General features: G+C 46.2%; 1 protein-coding gene across 5 annotated transcripts in view; it reads right to left on the bottom strand.

Annotated features, from left to right (window-relative positions):
• Window positions 1-111: 111 nt before the first annotated feature.
• numb (NUMB endocytic adaptor protein) overlaps window positions 112-24,318 on the bottom strand; it is a 39,074-nt gene continuing 14,867 nt past the window's right edge. Inside the window, exons 2-11 of one of the 5 annotated variants that reach the window (XM_076749416.1) lie at window positions 16,978-17,114; window positions 12,197-12,271; window positions 6,615-6,647; window positions 5,818-5,892; window positions 4,844-4,984; window positions 4,368-4,572; window positions 3,897-4,196; window positions 3,643-3,786; window positions 2,908-3,045; window positions 112-2,322 (exon numbers count right to left, since the gene is read on the bottom strand). In XM_076749416.1, the coding sequence (XP_076605531.1) occupies window positions 1,571-2,322; window positions 2,908-3,045; window positions 3,643-3,786; window positions 3,897-4,196; window positions 4,368-4,572; window positions 4,844-4,984; window positions 5,818-5,892; window positions 6,615-6,647; window positions 12,197-12,271; window positions 16,978-17,103 (1,989 nt within the window). In that variant the 5' untranslated portion in view covers window positions 17,104-17,114 and the 3' untranslated portion in view covers window positions 112-1,570. Of the gene's footprint in view, window positions 2,323-2,907; window positions 3,046-3,642; window positions 3,787-3,896; window positions 4,197-4,367; window positions 4,573-4,843; window positions 4,985-5,817; window positions 5,893-6,614; window positions 6,744-12,196; window positions 12,272-16,977; window positions 17,115-24,318 lie in introns of those variants that run through there. The other 4 variants (XM_076749418.1, XM_076749417.1, XM_076749419.1 and 1 more) reach the window with 4 other exon arrangements.

Here is a 24,318-nt window from a genome sequence, read left to right as displayed (position 1 = left end):
AATTTGACATCTTGTACCCCAAAGAACAGAAGCGGTTTCATTATCAATGTGAACAGAATACACTGTGTACATTCAACACATTATGGCATTCACTCAAGAACACAGACGAGCTTTTCCTCTACCACCATCAATTTATTCAATCTTTTAGCTTCAACCGAAGAAGTGGAATAAAGTAATGAAATAATTACAAAATGGAAAAATAGATCAGATAACAGATCATATTCACAGGTTTGATTTAAAAAAATAAAAACACGACAGAGAGAAATCAGACAGTGAGAGATGAACCATTTAATCTCCCTGCAGTTTTCTGCTGACTGTCAGAACCACAGCAGGCCAACCCACGTTGATCGAGGTCTCCTGTGGGGTCAAATCATCTACTTTAATGCTTGTGCAAAATAAAAATTTAGAAATCGACTACTTAAAAAATAATATGAGGTGGAGAAACGGGAGATGACTCATCCTACTGTGTTAAATAAAAAAAAAAGGATTGTTATCACACAAAAAAAGAATGACAATGAAGACAGAAAGTAAAATGTTAAGTACTGATGTGTACTAAACTATTAAAAACTGAGCACAGGTAAGAGAGGCAACCAGTTGGGCACCACCACCATTGCTAGGTCCACATTGATTGTTGCTGCAATGACACCCTATTTACAGTGAGATGCTTCGCACCCAATCACAGGATGCAGTAGACGGAAATAAAGAGATTTTTCTTCAAAAATAAAACAATAAAACAAAACACAAAAGTAAAGCAGCTGTCCCTTCACAAAAATCTCTTTACATCACATTAAAAAGTAGCACTGCTGTGAGCTGTGTGTACAGTATAGATTCTTTATAGATATATATATATTTATGTATAATATATACGTTCATTTCTTGTATACACGAACAAGAACTTGTCTCATTGTAGCTAGCCTGTGCCTTTGGCACGATTACTTACAACTCTTCTGTTAGATTCCAAAGCTATTTAAAATATACTTAATGCATAAAAATAAAGATTTTGGCATTGTCTCACTCTATTCTTCTGACTGGGAAGTTATTAATGAGAACTTCTCATCTGGAAGCTGAGTTCTTTCAGTGCTGCAGTTCCTCTGCCAGGTGAGGGAGGTCTCGTCCTGTAAACAGGGGGTGCTGGGAGCTGGACCGAGCAAAGACGGGCAGGGGACGTGAGCCACCACGTCTGGGTGGGTGGGTGGGTGGGGGCTGACTTGGGGCCAGGTGTGGCTCGGCACAGATATTCCACAGGGTAATGACAACCTTGCGCTCCACAGCACAAACAAAACAATACAGACAATGCTAATGAAATGCCTGGGGAGCTGCACCCTTGTTAACAGCAACCTGTTTTGTTTTTTTCTCCCCTCACTGCTGCGCAGAGTTCTGCTCCCTGCTGATTCACCCGTTGCTCTCCACTGTCTCCCAGTTCTCCGGCCCTGCTGTGCTTGTCCACTGAAACCACGATGAAGAGAGACAGGAGGACATACCCCTCTTTTCTTTTGTCAACCATCCTTCTGCTCCCTCATCTAAAATGGCCTCCTTATTGTCCGGTCCTTTCTAATCTCAAACACAGCCTTCAGAGCTGAATCTCAAAAGTCTTGTGTAGCTCAGTGGAGAAAGGATTTGTCGGGGAGGGTGTGGTGCGCTGGCGTGACCGGCCCTCCAAGGCAGCCCACTGGGCCTCAAAGGCATCTTCCTGTGGCTGTGGGGGCGGCTGGGTGGCTGGGGAGGATGTAGCAAGTTGGGACGGAGCGGCCCAGCTGTCTGCCCCGTTGAAGGTCACGCTACCGTTGGAGGGCTGGAGGGGAGCAGGGTTCACTGCGGTGGTCTGTGGGGGTTTGATGAACGGGCTGACGTTGGCGACAACCTGGGCATCGTGCTGGGGCGTCGTGGAGGCCGGGACGGGGAATGGCTGGGGCTGCGTGGCCGAGCCGAACACATTAGCCACCATCTGCGAAGGAGTGATGCCGACCACAGGCACGCTGGGCTGAGGGAAGGGCAGCCCGTTCGGCATCGGGTAGGAGGCCGGAGCCTGAGCGTGGAAGGCGGGCTGGCGAGGGGGCAACATGGGTACGGCAGAGGGCAGAGGGGACATGAAGGGCACCGGGGGAACAGAGGGGACAGACACCACGGGCATGGGCACGGGGGCAGTGAACGGCTGGGCGGGGGGCGAGGCTGTTGCCATGATCGGATTAGGGGCTCGGACAGACTTGGAGACTTCTTCTAACCACCGATCTGCTTCTGACGGTGTGCGTTTGTGGGAAGGCATGGCTGGGGAGGATGTGGGGGGGGCCACTATCACCGGAGTGGGGGAGGACCAGTTACTTCCTGTTGGCAGAAAGCGCACACACACACACACAAAAAAGTGAGCTGCAAATAACAGTAAAGATTCACCGTCCCAGCTCAGAGTTAATGCTGGTGTGACGGAGCAGATTGCCTTTTTGGGAAATATATTTATTGGCTTCCTGGCAGAGAGTGAAATGAGAAGATCGATACCACTCTCATATCTGTCTGTTAAATATAAGACAGCAGCTGGTCTGCTTGGCTCAGCTTAACATAGAGACTGGAAACAAGTGGACCGGCTCTGAAGGTAATGAAATCCGCCTGCCAACACCTAAAGCTCACTAATAAACACATTATATCTCACTTGTTTCATTCATACAAAGACGATGTAAAACTGACAATTAGCCGTTTTTTACACATGATTATGCACCAGACTGTGTCTTGCTGACAGGTGGATTTTCTTACCTTCAGACAGAGCTGTAGCTTCATACCTACCCAACAGATGTAAGAGTGGTTTCGATCTTCTCATCTAAATTTCCACCAGATATCCAATCCAAGGCACAGAAGTACACACTCAGTACTCTCAGCACCCCATGACACGCAAATTCTCCTCTCTGCAGTGCTGCTTACCTGGCTGTGCTGAGGCCGGAGCCCCTGCTGGGGTCTTAGCCCAGGGGTTAGTGTCTCGGGCAGGCAGTGCGGGGGGCAGAACTGGGGGGTTAGCGGTAGCAGCGGCAGGAACAGAGAAGCCATGGGCTGTGCCGTTCACTACAGCAGATAAGAGACAGAAGCTAGTACAGGCAAGCTTTTGTGTGACGTGGGAGATCTTTTGTTAGACATGCACAATATTACCGTGCAGTTCATTAGCAGCCTTAACGAGTGTTAATCACGTAAATGTTACCAACATAACTCTGGGAAAAGATGAACAGGCACATATTCTCTACGCATTTAAACTGCAAGCAACACAGATGTGGCTGGAAGTCTATTAATTTCGCACAGAGCTGAATGAAAAGGAAATTCGCTGGGCTAACTAAGACTGCTGGCCAGGAAAGTTGGCCACAGACTTTTGGCAGTCTTCTGCTGCTAACAACCACTTTTTTATCACTACAAGAAGCTAGAAACTGTTTTAATTGTTTGGGTCAGGAGTACGATTCAGTAATTAGCCATTTCTAGCTAGCACTGTGACCTCATTCACTGAAAATTCAATAACGGAGCAGAGAAAATATGTGACTTGTCTATTAAAAGTTCACAATGCACACAGCTGTCCTGAACACAGTAACCACTCAGCTAAGCTCATCACAGCGTGGATAACCAGTTACACATGTTAGATATTAAGGATTTAAGCAGAGGTTTTGCTGCTGTTACCTGGTGCTACAGGAGACTGCGGAGATGAAGCTGGTTTGGGCATTGGTGCTGAGGAGAAGGGGTCCTCTGGGGGTCCACTGAAAGCTGAGGTGATCTGAGTGCACAGCGAACTGATGCTGTCACCTTCTCCTTCTACCTCAGGGACTGGAGGGGAAACGCCAGAGTAAAGTTAGCAGAAGCAAATATTTGTTGTGCTTTAAGTTTACTGGCAGGGAGCTGAGGACACGGATGGCTGGTCAGGGTCCAAGACTCACCTGTGTTCTTGATGGGGAAGTCAGACTTGCGCTGCATGGTGGAGGGCAGCTCGTTCATGCGCAATGACAGCTGTCGTTTGAAGGGAGAAGTCTTCTGACTGAGGGCCGGGAAGCCTCTGAAGGAGCCCTGTCTGGCGATAACATCGGCCGGTGCGTGTCTGCGTGGTATCGCCTGGGGTCCCAGGGCGGACATGGAGAGGGGCGGGGAGGACGAGGGGGATGGTGAGCCCCCCGTCTGGTGTGCTGAGGAGTTCGTCGCACTGGTGGCCGAGTTTCCAATAACGTTCACATCTGTCTCTGCTGTTAAGAGAAGGGCAATGGAGCAACAATGAACAAGCAAAGCAATAACATTAGCTGGAAGTACAAACAAAAGGACCAGTTTAACCTCCACTATGGTGGAAGGTAAAGTGGCTAAATCATCTCCCACATCAGGCATCAACAGTCTCTAGATGGGACTTTTTATTTCCAAACCTTTTTTAGCATCCTGTAGCTGCCTCATGACCTCCTCCCGCTCTGCCGCCTCTGTTGCTGTAGTAACACGAAATGAGCCCTCGCGAGTGAAAGTGGTTCTGTTGGCGTCGAAGGTTGCCGTGACCCCGCACTCCTTCTCTCGTTTCTGCTTTCGCTCCAGACAGGCGGCGAATGCACAACCCACAGCGTGACTGAGACGCTCTCCCTGACAGAGACGATGGCAAACGTTAAGATCTCATGAGTTTCACACGGCTCCAAGCATAGTGCTGACATACACAAACAAATGTTTCTCCTGTTGTAATTATGGTATAAAAGCACCAATGTTCAAAAGATAATTCAAATGACACATACAAGGAAGGAAGGACGACTAAGACTGTCCATGAAAATACATTAACTGAAACTGCGAGAAGCCTACAAACATGAACTCAATACCACTTATTCTTAAATAATACTGTAGTGTTAGAATGAGCTCTTACTGAGTCTTTAATGGCCATAAAACAATGGCAGATCCAGCGTCGCGTGGTGCCGTCCCTGCAGATGTAAGAGAACGCCCTCTCAAAGTTACGGTCCGGAGCGCAGAAAGACACTTTCTCTATTGTCTGGTCCAGAATCAGGTCCTGCAAAAAGCATTTCCTCCTCATTATAATGAGTTTAACAACGACGGTTGGGGTTAAGTGACACTCAATCGAGTCAGTTCAAAATGTGGGCTGAATGATTGCACGAACAGTGCTTCAGTGCGAAGGATTGGCTTCAAGAGTGCTCGAATAAGACTGAACTAGTACCACCGCTGTGCACCCGACCCTGCTCTCTGACCAAACTGTCACCCTGAGCCACACGGAGAAGCAACACTGACAAATAATGCCTGACCCAAGGAGGATTTTTTAAAACCTTATTCTTTATCACTTTAAAGTAGAGAGGAGTGGATGATACTGGAGCTCCCCAGCTTATTCCACTCCTGTGTGTCAGCACATCGTGGCAGCGCTGGCGTCAAACAGAGAATATCACCTGACTGATGACGTCCAAAGCTTTGAGTGTCACTGGTGCTTTGGAAAGCGCATCGTTCAGTTTGACAGCTTTATACTTAAACTATGTGGCTGACACATTAGTGAGATAACAAGAGAGGAGAATCATTGAGAAGTGTGGCGACGTACATTAGAAAGACATAACCCAGTTTTCTTCAAGTTGTGCAGGCACAAATCAAAGTTTGTTGTAGTACCAGTTTATTCCAGCAGGTGTCAATATTACCTTTACTGTTTACTTCCATGTGTTCCTGCAGGTGCACTGAGTTCAAATCTCCAAAAAGGGCCTTTTGCAGGTCATGAGACCAGACGTAAAGCAGCTTCACTATCATTATTAAGTGCTGGAGCTCAGCAGCTTACATCCTTACTAAAGCCACGTGCGTGTGCGCTTCCTCTGGCTGCTGTAATGGACGACTGAAGGGACGCGTTACCTTCGTCTTGTCGTCTACAACGCGAAGACCATCTGCTGACACCCACAACACAGCCCGCACTGGCTTCTTCCCAGCCTGCAAACAAAACACAACAGGAACAGGTACGAGTCAGAAACAAGGGAACTTTTCCAGCCTCTCCATGCCCCCAAAAATGACTTCCCTTTGTACCATTCCTCAGTACCTACTGATAGAAAATAGCACTCAAAACACACACAAAGCACACCTGTAAATAAAGAGAAAACACCAGGTAAGAGAAAAAAAGAGAAGACACAAGTCAGGAGTTGGTTTTCTGAGTGCTGTGTCATTCAGTAGTTCCCAAATTTAATAAAGAAACAAGAAGGTTGGTATGAGAAGTGGTGCGCTGATGCAGTCGACAGTGGTGGCCTCGCCGGTTAGAGCAACAACAACAAAATATGTGTGTGTGCACGACAAGGAAACGTTCATTCACACCAACTGTTCCACTCTTGGTTCATGGAAGAAGGGCTGAAGGGAGAGAAGGCACGCCTGTTAATACGAAAAGGAAGATTAAAAAAAAAAAAACACACACACACACAGAAACACAAAAAGTGCCCCACCCCAGCCTAAACCGCCCCACCTGCACAAAGACACATGCATCATTGTGTTTGTCTCTTTCCAGACAGATTTCCCTCCCGTGTATGAGTGTGTGTGTGTCTGTGTGTGTGTTTCTTCCAGCCTTCAGATGTGATCAAAGGGTGAAGTGTTACGTGAGAGGAGGAAAAATAATAATAATGCTCATAATAAAGAGACACACTCAGACACACAAAGCAATAACTTACTTTTGCAAAGAATCCTTTGAAGAATTTCCTGTCCTGGAAGTGGATGTGGTAAAAAGGGAGGGTGGGTGAGAGGGGTGGAGGAGACGGGAGGAGGAACAAGGCATGAAAATGTTACCTAGGAACTCTAAAAATTGTCTGGAGCCCACAGGAAGGGATTTGATTTGGGGATTTTTTGGGTGGAGGTGAAGCTGGGTTATGAGTGAGTGAGTGAGTGAGGCAATGGATCAGGAAGTTCCACATGATTTCATACTGATGGATGTTTTGGTGGGTGATATTGTGGTTGTTATTGTCTTTATGCTGATAACTGTTAGTACTACCACACTGGAAGCCGGTAAACCATATTACTGTTCCCACCAGAGCCCCCCCCACAGCAGGAAGTGACACCCCTCAGTTCTTCTGTGATTTAAATAAACAACAAGACTACGACAGTCCCGTAGCTAAGACAGCATACCCAGCTGCCTGGACAGAGGAGACAGAGATGGGAGACCTTCGTGTGTGTGTGTGTGTGTGTGTGTGTGTGTGTGTGTGTGTGTGTGTGTGTGCGTGTGGAGGGGATAATCCAAAATCCCATTTTATTCGTTCTCCTCTGATTCCTACACCGAGACGTGGTGGTTTCATGGCTGTGCAGCAGACAGAAACAGATTTCCCACAGACGGCAGTTTGACCTCTGAGTCAAACCTGTGACTGTTCACCAGTCAGCCAGAGTCAGGGGTCAAGTTTAGGCCGCCACAACCACATAAAGAACCCACAACCTGACCCAGCCTGGTCTTAATCCTCCCCTCTTGCCCCACTCCCTCAGAGTTGCTCTCCTCCCCGTAAGCTGTGAAAAGAAGTGCCACTCTGCTCCTGTTACACAGCCATGGAGGAGACGGCACTCTGCGCACCATGTTAATGCATGATTTAACGTGTTAACCAGCACTGGAGATTCATCTGGAATGAGCTAGGCGCTTGTTAGTGTGTGTTTGTGTGTTTGTGAGAGCCACACAGACATGCAGATGATGGTGGAGCCTGCACAGCTAGTATTAGTAAGCTATGGTTAGAGGAAAAAACGGCTCTATAGGGTGGAGATAACTAGAACAGGAGGGCGGTGTGGGGGAGGGGGTTTGGAGGCATTTCTCTGCAACACCACAATAAAAACCTGCTTGAAAAGACAAAAAAAGTATAACACAAACAAAAAGGTAACACAATATTCAGGTATTCAATGTGTGAGCTGGGATGAGACTACGACAAGGGAGAAAGCTTTCTGGGCAGAGAGGACAGCTGAGTTCTGAAAGATCAATGTGAAGCCAACGAGGCAAAAATGAAACAAGTGAAGCAGGAAAATTACTTTGCAGCCAACAAGCCTAAATAAAAATGATGACATTTGCTGTGCATATTTTACCTCTTTTTAATGGACAACCTTGTAAACATTGCTGCGATACGACCAGCTGGTGGCTTCATCTGCACCAAAAAACAACTCTAACCACTGGCAGGATGTGCAACAAGCGAATCACACATTGTGTAACGCCTGCCAGGGCCTTATTTTGTGCAACAACTCACACCTTACAACATTTGCTCCAAACGTGACACAGCCGAATCTACTCTAAGAGAGAGAGAGCACTTCATCATGGACAGAAGAGATGTGGTCAAAGAATCTAAACCCACTACACCGCAGAGCAGCTAGAGGAAGGATGAAACACTTTTCCCAGCGCTAAGAATAAGTGTTTCTGTTTTGTGACCATTGCATGCTGAGTTTAGGACATGTAGCTCTGGGGTGAGCGAAGGTTTTGTTTTGCAGCTGCTCTCGTGGGGATGGACAGGCAGCTTTTCATGACACTAAAAGTCTCAGTTGAAAGCACCAGCTTGTGTACACACTGTCTGATGGCCTCCGACACGCTGTCAGTGATGTACCCTGAGGCTTCTGGGTGTTGAGGTACAAAACAAAACTGAAATTCTTTTAGCATGTCAGCATCTCCTGGTAGGGTGCCCCACCCAGCCTACACAGAGGAAGCAGCCCAGGTCACTATGAGCTCCTGAGTAACAGCAAAAACATTCCCACTGCTAGAACACAGAAAACACCTCCAACCCCGGGCCATCAGCCAACAGCAGCAGGAAGTGATGTCACGATGACAACGCAAAAGGGCAGCTTGGAGGTTGATGGTGCCGCAGTGCAGCCTCCTCCTCCTCCTCCTCCCCCTCCACCCGCCTCCATCCTCCCCTCTGAGTCACGGGTCGTGGAGCTGTGAGAAAACTCTCATTACATCCCAAAGGCTGCTGGGAATACAACGGAGTCAGCTAGAGCTGTAGCTGTCACGCACACACATACACACACACACATCGACTGACAGCTAGACCACCAACATGCACCCTCCAGCACAGGGCGCATACAGGGAAACCTAAACACACACATGCATACTATATTCATCAGAGAGCATCAGCTCGCTGTTGCTCTTCATCTCTGCTGCTCACTCCAAGCTTGTGTTGGTGTCATGGCTGCTGTCTGGCTGCTCTTAGCTAATTTCCAGAAACAGCCCTCATTAGCTCTCACCAGATATTAAGTGCCCACAGGTACGGGGCCTGGTTCCTCATCACTTTAGTTCCTGGAAGTAGTTCACTGCTGAGCAATAGTAACTGACATCCTCTCCTCTGATGGGAACTGTATAGCTGCCTGGCAACAGTTAGCTTGTTAAAGAGTCAGTGAGGATGAAATGGGACCTAACAGGGCCTCGCTAATTGTATATCTGCTTAAAGGATGGCCCTCGTCTTGCCTGGACAATCTAGATTTAACACAGGTAAGTGGCATCATGGGCGGTCACACTGTGTTCTGCTCAGTCGACTATAAAACTTAGATCTCAAATGTCTAAACTTTTTATCTCCTGTATATGTTTTTATCTCGACCCTTCTGTGCCACTGTTTTTGCTTTTTGTAATACTTGCTGGCTGTAAGGACATAATTTCCCCTGTGTGGGATCAATAAAGTCTTATCTCTTATCTTGAATCACGAGCTGAGAATGCCTGAGTCAAACCTCGTTTTGTCAGTCAAATCACTGCACATTCCTGTTTTCGTTGCGTCACTGTAGACGGAGCGACGCAGTGACGGCATAGCAGACGACACACTGCAGGCTACACGCTGCTCAATCTTGTCTGAGAAATCATGTAACTACAAAACTAATCAGAAATGAAGGGCGGAGCGACGCAGTGCCAGCGTGACTCACTGCTGTTTGCTCCACTGCTCTATGCACCGGTGCTGAATGTAAGCAAATATTAACACTCCTATATTATCACTTTTTAAAATTGCAAAGCCTCTCAGAGCAGAGAAAGGCTATTTTTCCTGTGTGGTGGCATTTCAATGTAAAGCCAAGCAAGCTCATTTCAGCGGAATGAATGAGCACCATCTTTGCACACAGTGTGCAGTTCTCAACCACCAATAAATGTTCTGTGGCATTTCCTGTCAGGTGAGCCTCTCAGACACACAGGTAAGTGCCACGTTCAGGCCAGGGCTGAACTGGATGAGGTCCCCTTAGCAAGAATGAACAGCGGCAGTTACATCACAAACATCAACTGACAATACTACAAGTTTTTTCCAGAAAAACAAAGCGCAGAAGAGGACCTTGAAATAGCGCCAGCCTGACTCACATCTTGAATGTGGAAAATGTTAATTTTCCACCCTACTTATATATGTGGATCAATATAGCCATGCCTCTGCTGGCTTACCAATAACGCCTCTGGGTGGTGAGAAATAAAGAGAGTGGAGCAGCGGAGGAGCCAGAGGAGGAAATGTCATTGGGTTGAGGAGGGTCAGATAGTCGCGACCTGCAGGAGGACATGAGGCAGAAGCCCCCGCCTTCTCCTTTTGAGTTGGCTCCATTTTGTCCGCCTTGTTAAAATGACTGTAACTCAATAAGACCTCGCAGCCTCAGGCTCTGTGCACACCATGTGACCTCATCAAGCACCAGAGTGTGCATGCTGCTGTGTGTGTGTGTGTGTGTGTGTGTGTGTGTGTGTTTATTATGCTTCTATGTGTGTTCCAGCTTTGTGTATTCACTACAAGAAGCATGCATATGGGTATTTGTGTGTAGTCTGTATCCAGTGTGTCTATCTGCTGCGCCTCCGGGTGCGCTACTTCCAGTGTGTAAGAATTATTTGCCTGTGAGCGCGATCTGAGAGTGTGTTTCAGCTGTGTGCACTTTGTGCCTCTGTGTGCTACCAACGTGCATTTGTACCACTGTGTGAGGTTGTGAAATTGTGTGGAAATTCGTGCACATGCTGCAACTGGTTTCTGCAAGTGTGTGAGTTGATATAAACACTGCATGAAAACATATTGCTGTATGTGCGTGTGTGTGTGTGTGTGCTGCGTCTTTTTCACGTGGTGATGTGCATATTAGCACTTTTGGGTCTAATATTAATGTAATGTGTGCAGGTCTTGTACTAGAATGTGTCGACACAAGAGTGGAGGTGTGAAGAAACGTGCTTCTGTATAAATGTAAGACTCTGTGTGTGTGTGTGTGTGTGTGTGTGCGCGCGTGTGTGTGTGTGTGTGTGTGTGTGTGTGCTTTCTCTCATTTGCGTTACATAACTTCTGTTTTATTAAACTGCTCTGTTTTAACTGATATGAAAATGCAAGTGTTTTACTCCGTAAAATATAAAATATTCTCAAGCATGTTCTCCAGTATACTCAGACTAACAAATGGCTCTCTGTAGCTCAAGTAGTCTTCAACCTCTCATTGAGTTGAACATGTAAAATGAGTAAAAGGTCCTTCGCACAATTTTATGGAGCAGGAAGAATCGGCGTCGACGACAGAAGAAAGAGAGTGGGAATTCTAAATTAGTCTGAGTCATTTAAACTGAAACTGAAAACTAATCGCAGACACTTCCAGCAGGAGTTTCGTAACGGTCGTTGGCATGGAATTCCAAATTGGCTTCGTCCTGAGACTCGAGTATGACGTGCTGATCCGCCTGAATAGACTCTGATCACACGGAGACAGACCCCAGGAGCAGACCTGCCAACTCAGGTTTGGCCCTGACTACAGACAATAAGCCTCGTTTAGCCACAGGAGTTTATGACCTGGGTGGGGCCTTGGCAAACAACTGACAGCATGGAAAAGCAATTGCTCCACGGTTTCCCCCTTCCCCTCCCCCCTGCTCCCCAAACTGGAATTTGTTCTTTTTGCGCAACTCCGCCGGAATCTACTGCAGCAGGAAGTACACGCCGGCCTATCTCCTCCGGCTGAGACAGCGTGCGAGAGAGAGGAAGACACATTCAGAGCGGACCCCGACACCCCTGGAGGATGTCTGAGGGTTGAGATGGGTGGAGACCCTCGCTGACAAAAGGCAACAACCGGCCACATTCAGGCCTCGATGCACAGAATAAACCAGGCGGGAACAAACGATGAAACGCTAAAAAGTACAACAGTGCTCGGTGACAGATGAAGAAGGGCTGCCACTAAATAAAGGAAGTGTTAGAAGGAGTCAGTACGATGTTGGTAGCACAGTGAAGGAAACTGATGGAGGAAAAGATAAGAAACAGATAAAAAGGAAGTATGATGTCTGGTATTCAGCAGCCTCGTTCCTGGAGGTAGAGAGGGTTTTCTAGGGAAAACCTACCGTTTTCAGCCGCTTCACTGCGTCCTCGCAGATGTGCATGCCTCGGGACTCCTCCACCTCCACATGTCCCAGGTACTGTTGGTTAGAAGAGACAGACAGAGAGAAAGTGAGTAACGCTGTGACGAACCTTTCCTGTGGCTATCTCTGCTGAAAGTGAGGTTACAATAAAAGACCCTGAAATGAGACTGAGTATTTAAATGAGTCCAGACTGTCTAATATCCCCTGGTAGGCTGGTGCTGGTGATTTATAAACCTAATTAATTACCATTTCGAGGTCAATCGCAGTTCAATTGCTCCCTAGTTGATCCCTGATTTTGTCTGTGGAGAAAACGCTAAACACTTTCCAGAGAAGTAGAAATGGGCGAGTGGGTAATTCTAAGAGCGGGTGTGTGATTCTATGAGAAACAGATTAGATGAGAAAAACAAGCACATGAGTGGGCAAAAACGAAACTGTTCTGTCCTCGTACACTCAGCAGAGTCAACATGCAACCAGCTCATTTGTGTTCCTCTGAACTTGACAGAAACGACGTCGGTTGGACAGTTTGTTTTTGGGGCTGTCACTAAATTCCAGATAAGAGTGGCTCACCGCAGAACAATCGAGATCAGGCCTGGTAATACTGAAGAAAACCGACTTTAAAAATCTCTTTTGGTTGCGTAATCGTTTTGGTGTGAACTGTAAATTACTTTGCAACATGATAAGTCCCAACAATAAAGTAATACTTCACGGCCTCCCGCAGCATGTTACGCCTGGGGCAGGTAGCTTCACATGAAACAAAACTGATGAAGGTTACTCTTTATGGATAACAGGTAAATTATCACCATATATGCCACATATTCAATGACTGAGCTAACTGTTCAGACTGTCATCCACTTACTCATTAATCAAGAGGTGAGACACATAAGGAAGTGTCATTTTCAGGAAATTGTAGTGAATGATTGATCACAACATACGCTTGTTCCAATTACCAGTTCCCCGGGGGAAACCCTGTGCTCCAGCCATGCAACAACCCAGACTGGGATTTACTTGGAAATCCTACGTGAGTGGGTTTAACGGCAACTGAATGAGCGGAAAAGGCTGCCTCCTCCAGCTCGATCCTCCCTCCCTCCTCCCCTCCTCCCGGACCTGAAGCAGCATCACCCTGCTGAGTGTCGCTCCAGAGTCACTACCCTGAAGGCCACAGAAGCCATTGTGTGTGTGGGGCCAGAGAGGAAGTCCTTACCCTTTCCTTATAGATACACACACACACCGAGTGACGCTGACCCACGCCAGTCTCCCCCCAGCCCTCTGGCCCGGCTATTTTGAGAACGTGACGCCACAGATGTGAGTCACACTGTTGGCATTTCAGAACACACATGTGCACACGCGCACGCACGTAAACACACAGAGATGTGCACGAAAACGTTTGTGTACCGAGGACAATGCTGATGCAAGGAGGCAGCGTGGATAGTGAGGACAATGAAAGCAGCAGCGTCGCTAACAGGGGATCAGCCTGGAGACGTGGCTGAGGTGAGATGAGTAAATGCAGGGAAGGCTCGGAGTGTCATAACAGATGCTTCGTTGCGGCATCTTACTCCGTCCTGTTACTAACCAGCTGGCAGCCACAATCCGGGGGTTGAAACACTCACATTTACCAGATGCGCTCAACCGAAGCAACTTTTAAAAAAATGAAACGAATATCTCCCGAACAGTGTGTTGTACATGTGTGGGGTAATTTGGTTCTGAAATCCACATTTGTTTGTGGGCCCACTCCAGGATTAGTTCCACTTGGCACTAATCCTACAGTGGGCTAGGATTAGATGCCGTTATGTCATGATATTTGTATTATTGTGCTGTTACTGCCACTGCACTGTTTGTGTCTGATTAGGAAAGACATAAGATGAGATATTGTATTTACAGTTCCTTGCCCCTGGGGATGATTTCCCAGCTCTTACAGGCCCAGCAGCTGTAACACAAAGGAAACACTGTGCAACCCTGGATGTGTTTAAATTCACATTCTGTCAACATCTGAAGCTGCCAATGACTCGGAGGACAGGACATCGAGTCAAAAGACAGACAGTACAGAAGAGCGGTCCTGTTGTTTGAATATTCAGGTCTCTTTAAGGAACACTTAACATTTTGGGAAATGTGCTTACTCGCATTCTTGCCAAGTTAGATGCGTTGGTCATAGGTCCGTGTGGTGAATATGTACCTGGAGCCAGCAGCCAGTTAGCTCATTTCAGCAATAAACACTGGAAACAGGAAGAAGCTCTGGCCAAAGGTAACAAAATACACCTCTAGCTCAAAAGTGCTGAAGGTGGCACGGGTACAAGGCATTTCACAAGTATCACATCACCATCAATTAAATGAAATTGGCTTTGTTGGTGTAATCCTCGGGATATGCTCCAGAAGGATTCCAGGAATTAATTCAGGGTATTGGACATAAATCAGTTTCAGTGAAAAACTGTCAGATTCAATAGAAAGTCAGTGCTGTATGCAGCGTTACAAAGTCCTCCTTCCCAACGTGTGAATAGCTGCAGAAAAGAAGCTGACGCAAAAATGCACACAGTCATTTCCATGCAAATAAGTATGTAGTTCAAAACAAGGACATGTAAATACTTTCCCTTCTCATCTGTTTTAGTTCGTAAACGCGAACAAGCAATTTAATCTAATCTCACATTCATCTCCAGCCTTCACACATTTCCATACAAGCAAGTCTACATTTTCACCTTGAATCATGAATAAAGGTCTGTCGCTGCAATTTCATCTTGAAAACAACTCGCACAAGCATAAATGAGCACACCACTTAATATGACACACCACGAACAGACTGAGCACAGTCAGGTAAAACCTCAGACGTGGTAATCAGATGGGCTTATGCTATGCTTGTCAAATGCACTGCACAGTGAGAGAGGCCTCAAACCACAACACTGCAGGCTCATTTCACCCTATTTTACACCTCCACCTCCCCAGATCTCCTGTTTTCCCCTCCACTCCAACCTGAAACAGCCTTTCTTCTTCTCCTTCTCCACCGCACCTCCTCTCCTACCCTCTATTGGTTACTCCTCAGTGCGGCAGCCAGTGATAATTTCACCACAACTGCTCCAACCAACACCCAACTGGGCTCCTCTGAGGCACCTAGAGCGGGAGACGGGGAGCGGGAGGGGGGAGGAGGGACACAGAGGAGTAGCATGGTAGGTTGCACCGGCACGATGAAAGCCAGTGCAGAGGGGAAAGAAATGTTGATGGAGAAGTGTGTGTGGCTGCAGAAGTACAAGGAGGAATGCATGACAATGAGAGATCAGCTAATTGTTCCTTAGCCACAGTGGCCGACCTGTAATTCACTGACTGCTTTCACTGCAGTTTGCCAGAAGATTTTTAAAGTAGTAGAGTCAATTCCCTGAGTTTAAAACCTGGAAAAGGGTGTCCATTGGCTGGTTACAGTTAGACAGTCTGCTGTTATTTTATTCTTTTGTTGCTTTATATAGCAGAGCATGTTAAAAAAAATAAAAAAAGTAATGAATAATAAATAAAATGAAATCTCTTCACGTTCAACAGACAATTTATAAAAATCTCTTCAAAGAAAAAAATCAAAGACAATGCTCCTACTTGAAGAAAGAAGTAAATAAAGAGAAAATGTGACAAGTTTTAGTTCATGTGCACCTTCAAAGACGTGTGGGGAAAGAGTGGCGTCATTGCTAATCCACAAAGCTAACTTTGAGCACAGCGAGACAATTTATGGGGAGCAGGTGGGGGAGGGAAGGTGTGTGTGTGTGTGTGTGTGTGTGTGTGTGTGTGTGTGTGTGTGTGTGTGTGTGTGTGTCTGTGGGTGCATGCGCGCGTGTGTGTGGGTGGGACATTTGGAAGACAGCTTAGAGGAGATCTTGAAACGAGGGCGTTTCACACACTGGCTGAAACGACCTGAAACCATGACCAGCACGCATGCACCCCCGTTCCACATCAGGTCTCTATCTGTCCCACTTCACATCAGAAATCTCAAGGCAGTCATGAAACCCCTCCTCTACCTTTCCCTACTTTCCACCCTTCGCTTTAAATTTCAGTTTCTTGCTCAGAGGAAACAGGACAAAGCAAACCATAACCTGCACACTGGCTGAAGCACAATCCACATCCACTGACCAAAGCTCGGACATTCAGAGGAAAACTTTCTCTTTCTCGACTCTGCGGTTTTCAATTCCCCTTTGTTGCGAGTGAGGAGAGCTTTTGGACCCGTGTGAGGAGAGGAAGTGTACCGTTGCACTTCTGTTTGCAAAAGTGGAAGGTTTTGTTGCCAAAATACAGCAACCTCCCCACTCCATCAACTGCAGCACAGCAGGTCCAGTTTGGCCATTTATGAAACACCAATAATGAATAAAGTATGCAGACAGATCGAGCATCACCAGCTGAGTCATGTGTCTGGAGCTGCCCCCATCGAAGTGTCCCTGAACTCTTATTTGTCCGCTATAATGGAACATATTCTTTAATTTTACATATGCTGCTTGATGATTCAAATGGTTCTCAGCAGTCTTGGAGGCCAGGAATCAATCGAGCACATATATCCCACAGGCTTGAAAGGCTCCAGCAGATAGTCTTACAACCTAGATAAAAGCTGTGCTCACAGTCTCTGAATGCTTATGATTAATCACAAGCAGCGTCCTTGGGGAGCCGGGCAGCGTGCAGGTTTCTCAGAGGTATGAGTGTGTCACAGTCAGGTCAGCGCTGCATTCCCTCTGTTAGACTGTGTGTTTCTGTGAAAGGTGTGCGTGAGGTTTTGTATTCAGGTGCGTTCATGCGTGCGGGAGAGTCACCTTGACTGCAAAGCTACACTTGCCGCTGCGGACTGCCTCCTCGTCTGTCTGCCACTGGTGCGGCCGACTCGACTCCGGGACGTAGACGTCTTTCTTCCGGCGGAAGCTCTGCCGTAGCTTATTCATCGCTGAGCTCCCTGCCAATGGTGAGACACATTTATTAATCCCAGGTTGAAAATGGGCTGCAGCTGAATAAAAAGGCGCAGATAAGACAAAAAAAAGGAACATTTAAAGGTGACAACAGAACATGTTAAGTAATAATAAAAGTTTGTAAGTCTGGAAATGAACCAGTTCACGTGCAGTGGTGTATGTCAACACAGAAATTAGTCAACTTCCTGTGCTTGATAGCAGATAAGAACCATTGCCATGTGTACAGTTTACTGCCAGGAAATAAGAACGCTTTAATACTGACATCAGTTCACAACACAGTAAACTGGTGTCTCGAAGACTCACAAGGAGGAACAGAAAAGTTGGAGCCTGAGTCTCTGCAGTGTTAGGAGTCAAGGCGGCCCAAATAAAAGGGAACAGAGGACACGGAGGGCTGCATGCTACTCCTACTGAGAGAACACTTTACCTGCTGATTATACCAAGATTACAGTTAAATAACAATCCAGATCTTCGTCTTCATCAACATCTTCACCGCTGAAATGAGGCCTCTGCAGGGAATTCATTCAAAATGAAACTTCTACACTGATTATTAAACTGGAATGCACAACTGCAACCATTAACTCTGAAGTAATGGAATGTATGGCACACTTGATCAAGTAAATGATCGCAGCACTTAATGATCTGTGCATGAAAATTCTGTCGCATTCAAGACTCGAGGAAAACTCTGGTTTGTTTGAACTCAGACTTCATTGTCCTTGCTCTGTCTACACTGTAGACACCAAAGTAACTGCTGTCATTTCAAAACACTGCTGAAATAAGTTTATCAGGGCAACAAACACAAGCTGAAAGACAATCCTGACGGTTACAATAAATTTCCATGTTAGTCAAACTTATTCAGCGGAAAGAATGAAGCTGTCCATTTTAAACACCAGCACGGTTTTCATACCAACTTCCTGGTTCAGCTTTGAGCTGCCGTGCTTCTTGGCCTGTCCTGTAACGTTGGAGCTACGAAAATAAAACCCAAGCTATAATAAGCCACCATTTTCCTTCAAGTTCCTTTTCTTTATGTTGAGTCCAGGTTTCGAGTCAAGGTCTCACTTTAATGGAGGTTCAAACACTCGAATGCTTTGAAAAACAGCACAATTAATTAGGCTAAAAGCACAGTGCATGTGTCTTCCTGGCTTTGGGAGATTAGGAGGCACAAAAAAGCAGAGACCCAATTAAAAGTTGCTGATCCAAACTGGAACTGAGAGGTGCATCCATCATCGAAAGCCCCGCTCACGTCTCCCTCAGCAGCTCATAACCCAGGAGCAGAAGTCATTCGACCATGCAGTTCGAACTTTGAACACGTGAGCAGAGCATACTCCTTGACTAACAAGTTGGACCCATTAACTTCTGAGCTGATGGGGATCGAGCAGGATTAAAGGTCTTTAATCCAGGAGAACTGACTGTCCGTAGACACACACACACACACACACACACACAACGTTGCAGCGTTCACTCACACACATGCTCACAGCCACCTCACACATATGCACCTACTTAACTGCACACACTCACAGGACTGAGCTGTCTGTTTGCGTAGTGAAACCTGTCCTGTGAGACAGCACTGGCTGGGGGTAGACAGCATGTTTGAGGTCAGGCTCAAGCCCTGGAAGCAGCACACGATGACGCTTTCAGCCCTGACCAGGCCACCGAAACACACATGAACACATGAAACCTCCTACTGTCACTGAAAGGGATGTTTGTCTGCGAAATACACAACAAAGTTAAATCTGCTGCTGAGGCTATTTTACAAGACAACTACATTTTATGAACTCTACCACTTCTGAATGATGTCCAGTCACTTTGCCAAGTGAGTGGTAACATGGCCAAGCCTCCGCCACGTTAAGTCAAGATTTTGTGGATTTTTTCCCACATGTTCTCTCTTCTACTGTCTGTTGTCTACAGCATCACTCATGGAAACACAATCATGACCTCTGAGCCGTACTGTAGGAAGAGGTACAAACTCACAGGGTGAGCGGTCTGAAAAAGAGGCGATTTGCAAAGTGCAAAGCAGGTGTTAAGACGTGTAAAAGCACCTGTTTTGTAGTTAGGAGCCAAATACCTCTGCAGGTGTCACCATATAAAAGCATCCAGTCTGACTCCATGTGCGTATAAAATGTGTGCGCACTTGACTGTGCACAAGTTGTAGCCTGCAGAAGAGCGAAGTGTTTGAAAACAAGACGACTGAGCGAGAGGGAGAAAACATTGCTTCATCCCTCACTCCCGCTCTCTCCGAACACACTGGTTTATTTAGGTCATATCATGTTTGGGCTCACTGCAGTGCCAGTGACAGGCTGCATGCTTCCAGCCTGCAGAGTGAAGAGGAGGAGCAGGAGGAAAACACATTTGTCTGCTCTTGAGAACCTCATCTTCAGTACAACAAATTAAAACATTTGTTTACAATATGTGAACACGTATTTTGAGTAAAATGTTGTCACTTTGAATTCACTCGTCATGTTGTCACCAAACCTAAGACGCCAGTGTTTTCTTCTAAATATGTCGACAGTGGTGGTGTATTTCTAACACTTTAAGAAAGCCAGTTTGTTTGTGACTCTGCAGAATGATGCACTGTAGGTAGGCACGGTGTTATAAAACAGGCATCCTATTTCTTAAAGCCAGTCGGAATTTGAAACAGCTGTGTTTTGGTGCTGGCAAACCAGTTTGCCAACTAGACAACCACACATTTTCTGAAAATAACAACCAGATGGAGGTTAGCTTTAGCAATGCTAAGACTGATTATTTAGCTATTAATCTGGTGCCCATTTCTTCAGTTATTCTTTTAAGTCGATAAATTGTCAGAAATCTGAAAAACATCAGAGAAAGAAGAAGTCGAAAACCCTACAGTATTCAACTGATGACATGAAAATCCTCACATCTGAGAGGCTGGAGTCAGAAAACATTTGGCCTTTTGGCTTGCTAGAATATTAAAATCAGCATTTATCAATACCTCTAATAAACAATGGATCCTCAGCTCTACAGAGGGTTTCAGCATCTTTAAGCCCACTGTTTTGGTTTCCTGAACCACAACCACAGCTCTCATTAAAGCTCTGCTAAACCAACTGTACGCTACTTAACCACCACTGAAAGGCAGCATAGTAATGGAGTGTTCAGCGGTTAAAGGGTCAGAGTCTTCCTACAGGAGCTGGTGGAGACCAAAACAGAGGTAAAAGTAGAGTGAATATTAGTCTTACATTCATCAAGTGGCCAAAACAATGACTCGCGAGGCAACAGCTCGCTAACATGTTCACTGTAACAAGTTTTTGGCATGAAATTCTGCACGAAGTAGCCACCAACTCAACCCAGCTCAAGAGCAGAACAGTATAATTCCTGGCAGCAGATCTCATTTTGGATAGTCTCTTTTAACTCATCCTGGGGACACACAGAGGTAGAGCAGGTAGAGTCTGGGGAAAAAGTCTGAGGGGGATCGTATCGCATCACAGCCCGATATCAGCCCATTAATGCCCAACAGTTCTTCACGCCTCTTCTCACAGCACCTTAGCAAACCCACCTTCTAAAACACTTAACACTTATGCTTCTGCCAGCTTACAACCCACACGCCTTCTCTCCAGCGTACTGCAGAGTCTAAGAGAGAGAGCAGGAATGTGAGTGAAACCACTTACACTCATCTGCGTGGGAAAGAAAGCGTATGTTTCAGAAATGTGTGTATATACGGTGAATGTTTTCACCTGCTGCGTGAGTGTACGATAAGTGCAACCATTTGCAGGAATGTGATATGAGTACTGTTGCCTAAATATAACGTGTTTGGAATGAGGAGTACTACACACCTGAATACCCCAGCAAGATTTCATTTATACTACATGTACAATGCTGAACAGTAAAGTGTGTCTGTGTCAACAGCACAGAATTAACCTGTACAAGCAGACTTGTGGGCCAGTGCAGGTTGAGCACATGTTCATTATGTCAAATATGGCATCTGTGTATGAAATCTACATTAGCAGCACTACCACCAGCATTAAGTAGCTCCATTGTCTGTATGTGCATGTGTTTGTGGTGTTGGCAGGAAGGTGAGCAGTGACCAGGATGGAGGCCAGGCGATGTGGGCCAGAGGGAGCAGAGCACAGTGTGAGCAGTGGGGGGGGGGGGGGATGTCTGGATGTTCTCTTGCTGCAGAGTGCTGGGGTGGGTGGCTGGATGGGTGGGTGGGGGGGTCACATGAGGTGGGTTTAGCACTTGGTTTGGGCATGAGCCAGAAAAAAGAAAGTAACGAGGGAGGAAAGGTGAAAGTCACAGACGGAGCAGCAAACTCAGACAGCGTGAGGTGAAAAGAAGGTTATGGAAGGGAAAAGGCAAGATAAGTGGCAGGAGGGACAGAGGGAAGTAATAAGGACGGAAAGAGCTAAGACAGACGGAGAGAGAACAAGGCAGAGACGCTGAGAGGTGAGGTGGAGGAGTTAGCAGAAAAAATGAATTTGCACAGTTTGCCTTAGGTTTGTATTTATTCGAGACTCATTAAAAATAAGGATAATGTTCCTCACAACAACAGCGTGTCTTTAAAAGCAGCTTTGATTTAAAAAAAATCAAATCAGTACAACCTCATGACCTCAAGGCGGTAAAGCAAACCAGCAGTTAGAGCCTCCGACTCAAATATGCTTCAGAGTTTACCATCTTCGCAGGCATTAATGGGAACAGCACGAAGAATTAAACTGGTGTTATCCTTTCAAGTGAAGCAGACAGACGCAGCTAAATATAAATGGAGCGACTTCTAAATTTTGCTGTTTGTACATCTACAAAGCGATAGCAAAAGCCCAGGCGGGACATCGTTTCCCATCGTTTCCGAGAAAAGCGAGCAGCGCTTCTTACGCAACACGCAGCGTTTCGTGTCCGCACTGCATTTTGGTTTAATCAAGCTGTTCTGGATTTTTTTATCTTGCCATTGTTGAACAGCAGAGTCCATTCTGAGAGACCAACACTCACACCTGACCTTTACTGTTATTTTTCAGAGATAAAACATTTCTGTCAGCGACAAATATCTCAGCGTAACATGAGGGCACCTACGTTTGGGCACTTACACATCAGGACAGACCAAACATAAGCCAGAAATGAGGGGGATTTTTATCTTAAAGCCAAAGGTCGCATGACAGGTGTAAACATCACAGATCACAAATAGACTTTCACTCACTGGCAGCACTGAAACAGGTTTGTCAATGCTAGAAGGCCACAAAATGTCCAAGGGCCAGCTTTTAGAGTAAAAATGAATAAAACAATAGGCAGTTTTTAATTTAGTTTTCAAAAACTACAAAGGGAGTGAATGGAAGATAGGGAGGCAGGAAGGGGGATTGGGAGAGGGAGAGGGGACTGGAGGGAAAAGGCGGGTGGAGAGGTAAAGGCTTTGGTGGAGGAGAGCAGGATCTGAACACTGCTGGAGCTGTCACAGCTCCTATAGTCTGGTGTCGTGAGGATCTCTGGCTGCTCTCCTACCAGCACTAATGAGGACAATTACACAAGGACCATTTATACTCTCTCTGTGTCCACACACACAGAAACAAGTAACGGTGAATCAAAAAGCACTGAACTCTCTAAAGGCTCTCTCATGCAACATCATCAGCGTGCTCAAGCGACAATTACAGACATAAGCGCGCACAATGAACAATGGCGGGGAAGTGCAAAGACGGGGAGATGAAGAAGAGGAGAGAGAGAGAGGCACACAGGACAAACAGAAAACAAAGATGGAGAGATAGAGGAGAAACAACAGGACTTTTCCCTCCGTCAGTGCTGCTGCTGCTGCTTGGGAAGGAGGGAGGGAGTGCTGCTGCTGGCTGTAGATGTAACAGTATTTGAATAATCTCTCCAGGAATGGAAAACTGATTAATCCTTGCAGAAGGATCCTAGGGATGAGTACAGCGGTTGGGTTTCAAAGAAGAGATAGGGAGGGAGGGTGGGAGGGAGAGGCTGGGAGAGCAAGTGAGCGTGAGAGCAAGAGACAGAGAAAGAGAAAGGCCGGGCAGCAATTCAACACAGAAAAAGCCCCACTGTCTCCTTTCATGACTTGCCCCACCACTGTGCCAGCCGTTTCTCTTCATCCCACTTCATGCTGCTCTGTTTAGGGAATCCATGTTATTTGTGTTCAGATTGAGTTTATAGTTTGGAGAGACTCAATCAATCAGGCCATCCAGCCATCCGTGACGCAAAGCGTGCCCGGCCGGCGTATCTTCTGCGCCCCGTTATCAGGGAGCCGGCCGACTTGAGGTGATAGCGCCTCTGTTCTGCTCCCAAACGGCCATATGAAGGAGAGAATCTGAAAAATGCTGTTACCGTGCTAATCCAATTTTCCAGGCCCCAGTTTGTAGCTCGGCATATTTATGTAAAAAGAGGGGTAGAAAAAAAACAAGGAGAAAATCTGGATCAAAGTTTGCAGTGCATCAAAAGGAAAGCCAACGGAAAGGCTAAGAGATTCCCATGGTGGGACCAGGATCAGGGTCAGAGGTCAGGCCAATCTGCTTTCTGACATCCTGGTTGGTGAGTTTATAGAGACGACATAGCCAGCTAAACTCTTGGTGTTTTTACCAATAAAATAAATTCAATAAAACGTAGAAAAATTCCCAACAGACATGTAAAGCTATTGCTTGGGGCTGCAACTGATTTCATGACAGTCTGACATTGACCTTTATTATTCAAGTACAAGAGAACAATGTGAGTTGGGGGGCATCCAGCCAATTCCCTTCATTAATGCTAATCATTAATGCTAACCCCTTAATGTGATATTCTGGGTCACATGCATCATTGCAGAATTAATTACTGTATCCCAGTTTGCCACTCAGGGGTAGTTTGACCTAAATGGAGTCCATTCAGTGCCATTACACTGTATGCATTCAGTGGTTGCACCCTGTCTATACTAAATAATTGGGATCACTGCTGACAACATGCAAACTTTCTCCCTCCATCAGAGTGCTTGTCCAGCACTACTCTGCTTAAAAAGACAGCTTTCCCCAGAGAACACAACTTCAGGAATAACTAAAAATAGATGAAGTTTATAAAGAGGTTTGTCTTTTTCAAGAGAGACACATTTGGCTCAGATGTCTCACATGTCTCGCGCATACATGGCACAGATAACTTTGCTGATCATTTTAGTGATTAAGCTGAATGACTACCAAAACCACATAAAAACTAACCAATAATGCGTAGTGGACTTACAAGTCAAAGCAATGCTATCATTTGAGTAGAGATTTA

Source organism: Chaetodon auriga, chromosome 14 (genome assembly GCF_051107435.1).
Source record: "Chaetodon auriga isolate fChaAug3 chromosome 14, fChaAug3.hap1, whole genome shotgun sequence".
In the NCBI taxonomy this organism is placed as follows: Eukaryota; Metazoa; Chordata; class Actinopteri; order Chaetodontiformes; family Chaetodontidae; genus Chaetodon; species Chaetodon auriga.
This window is presented reverse-complemented; position numbering and strand designations above follow the sequence as displayed.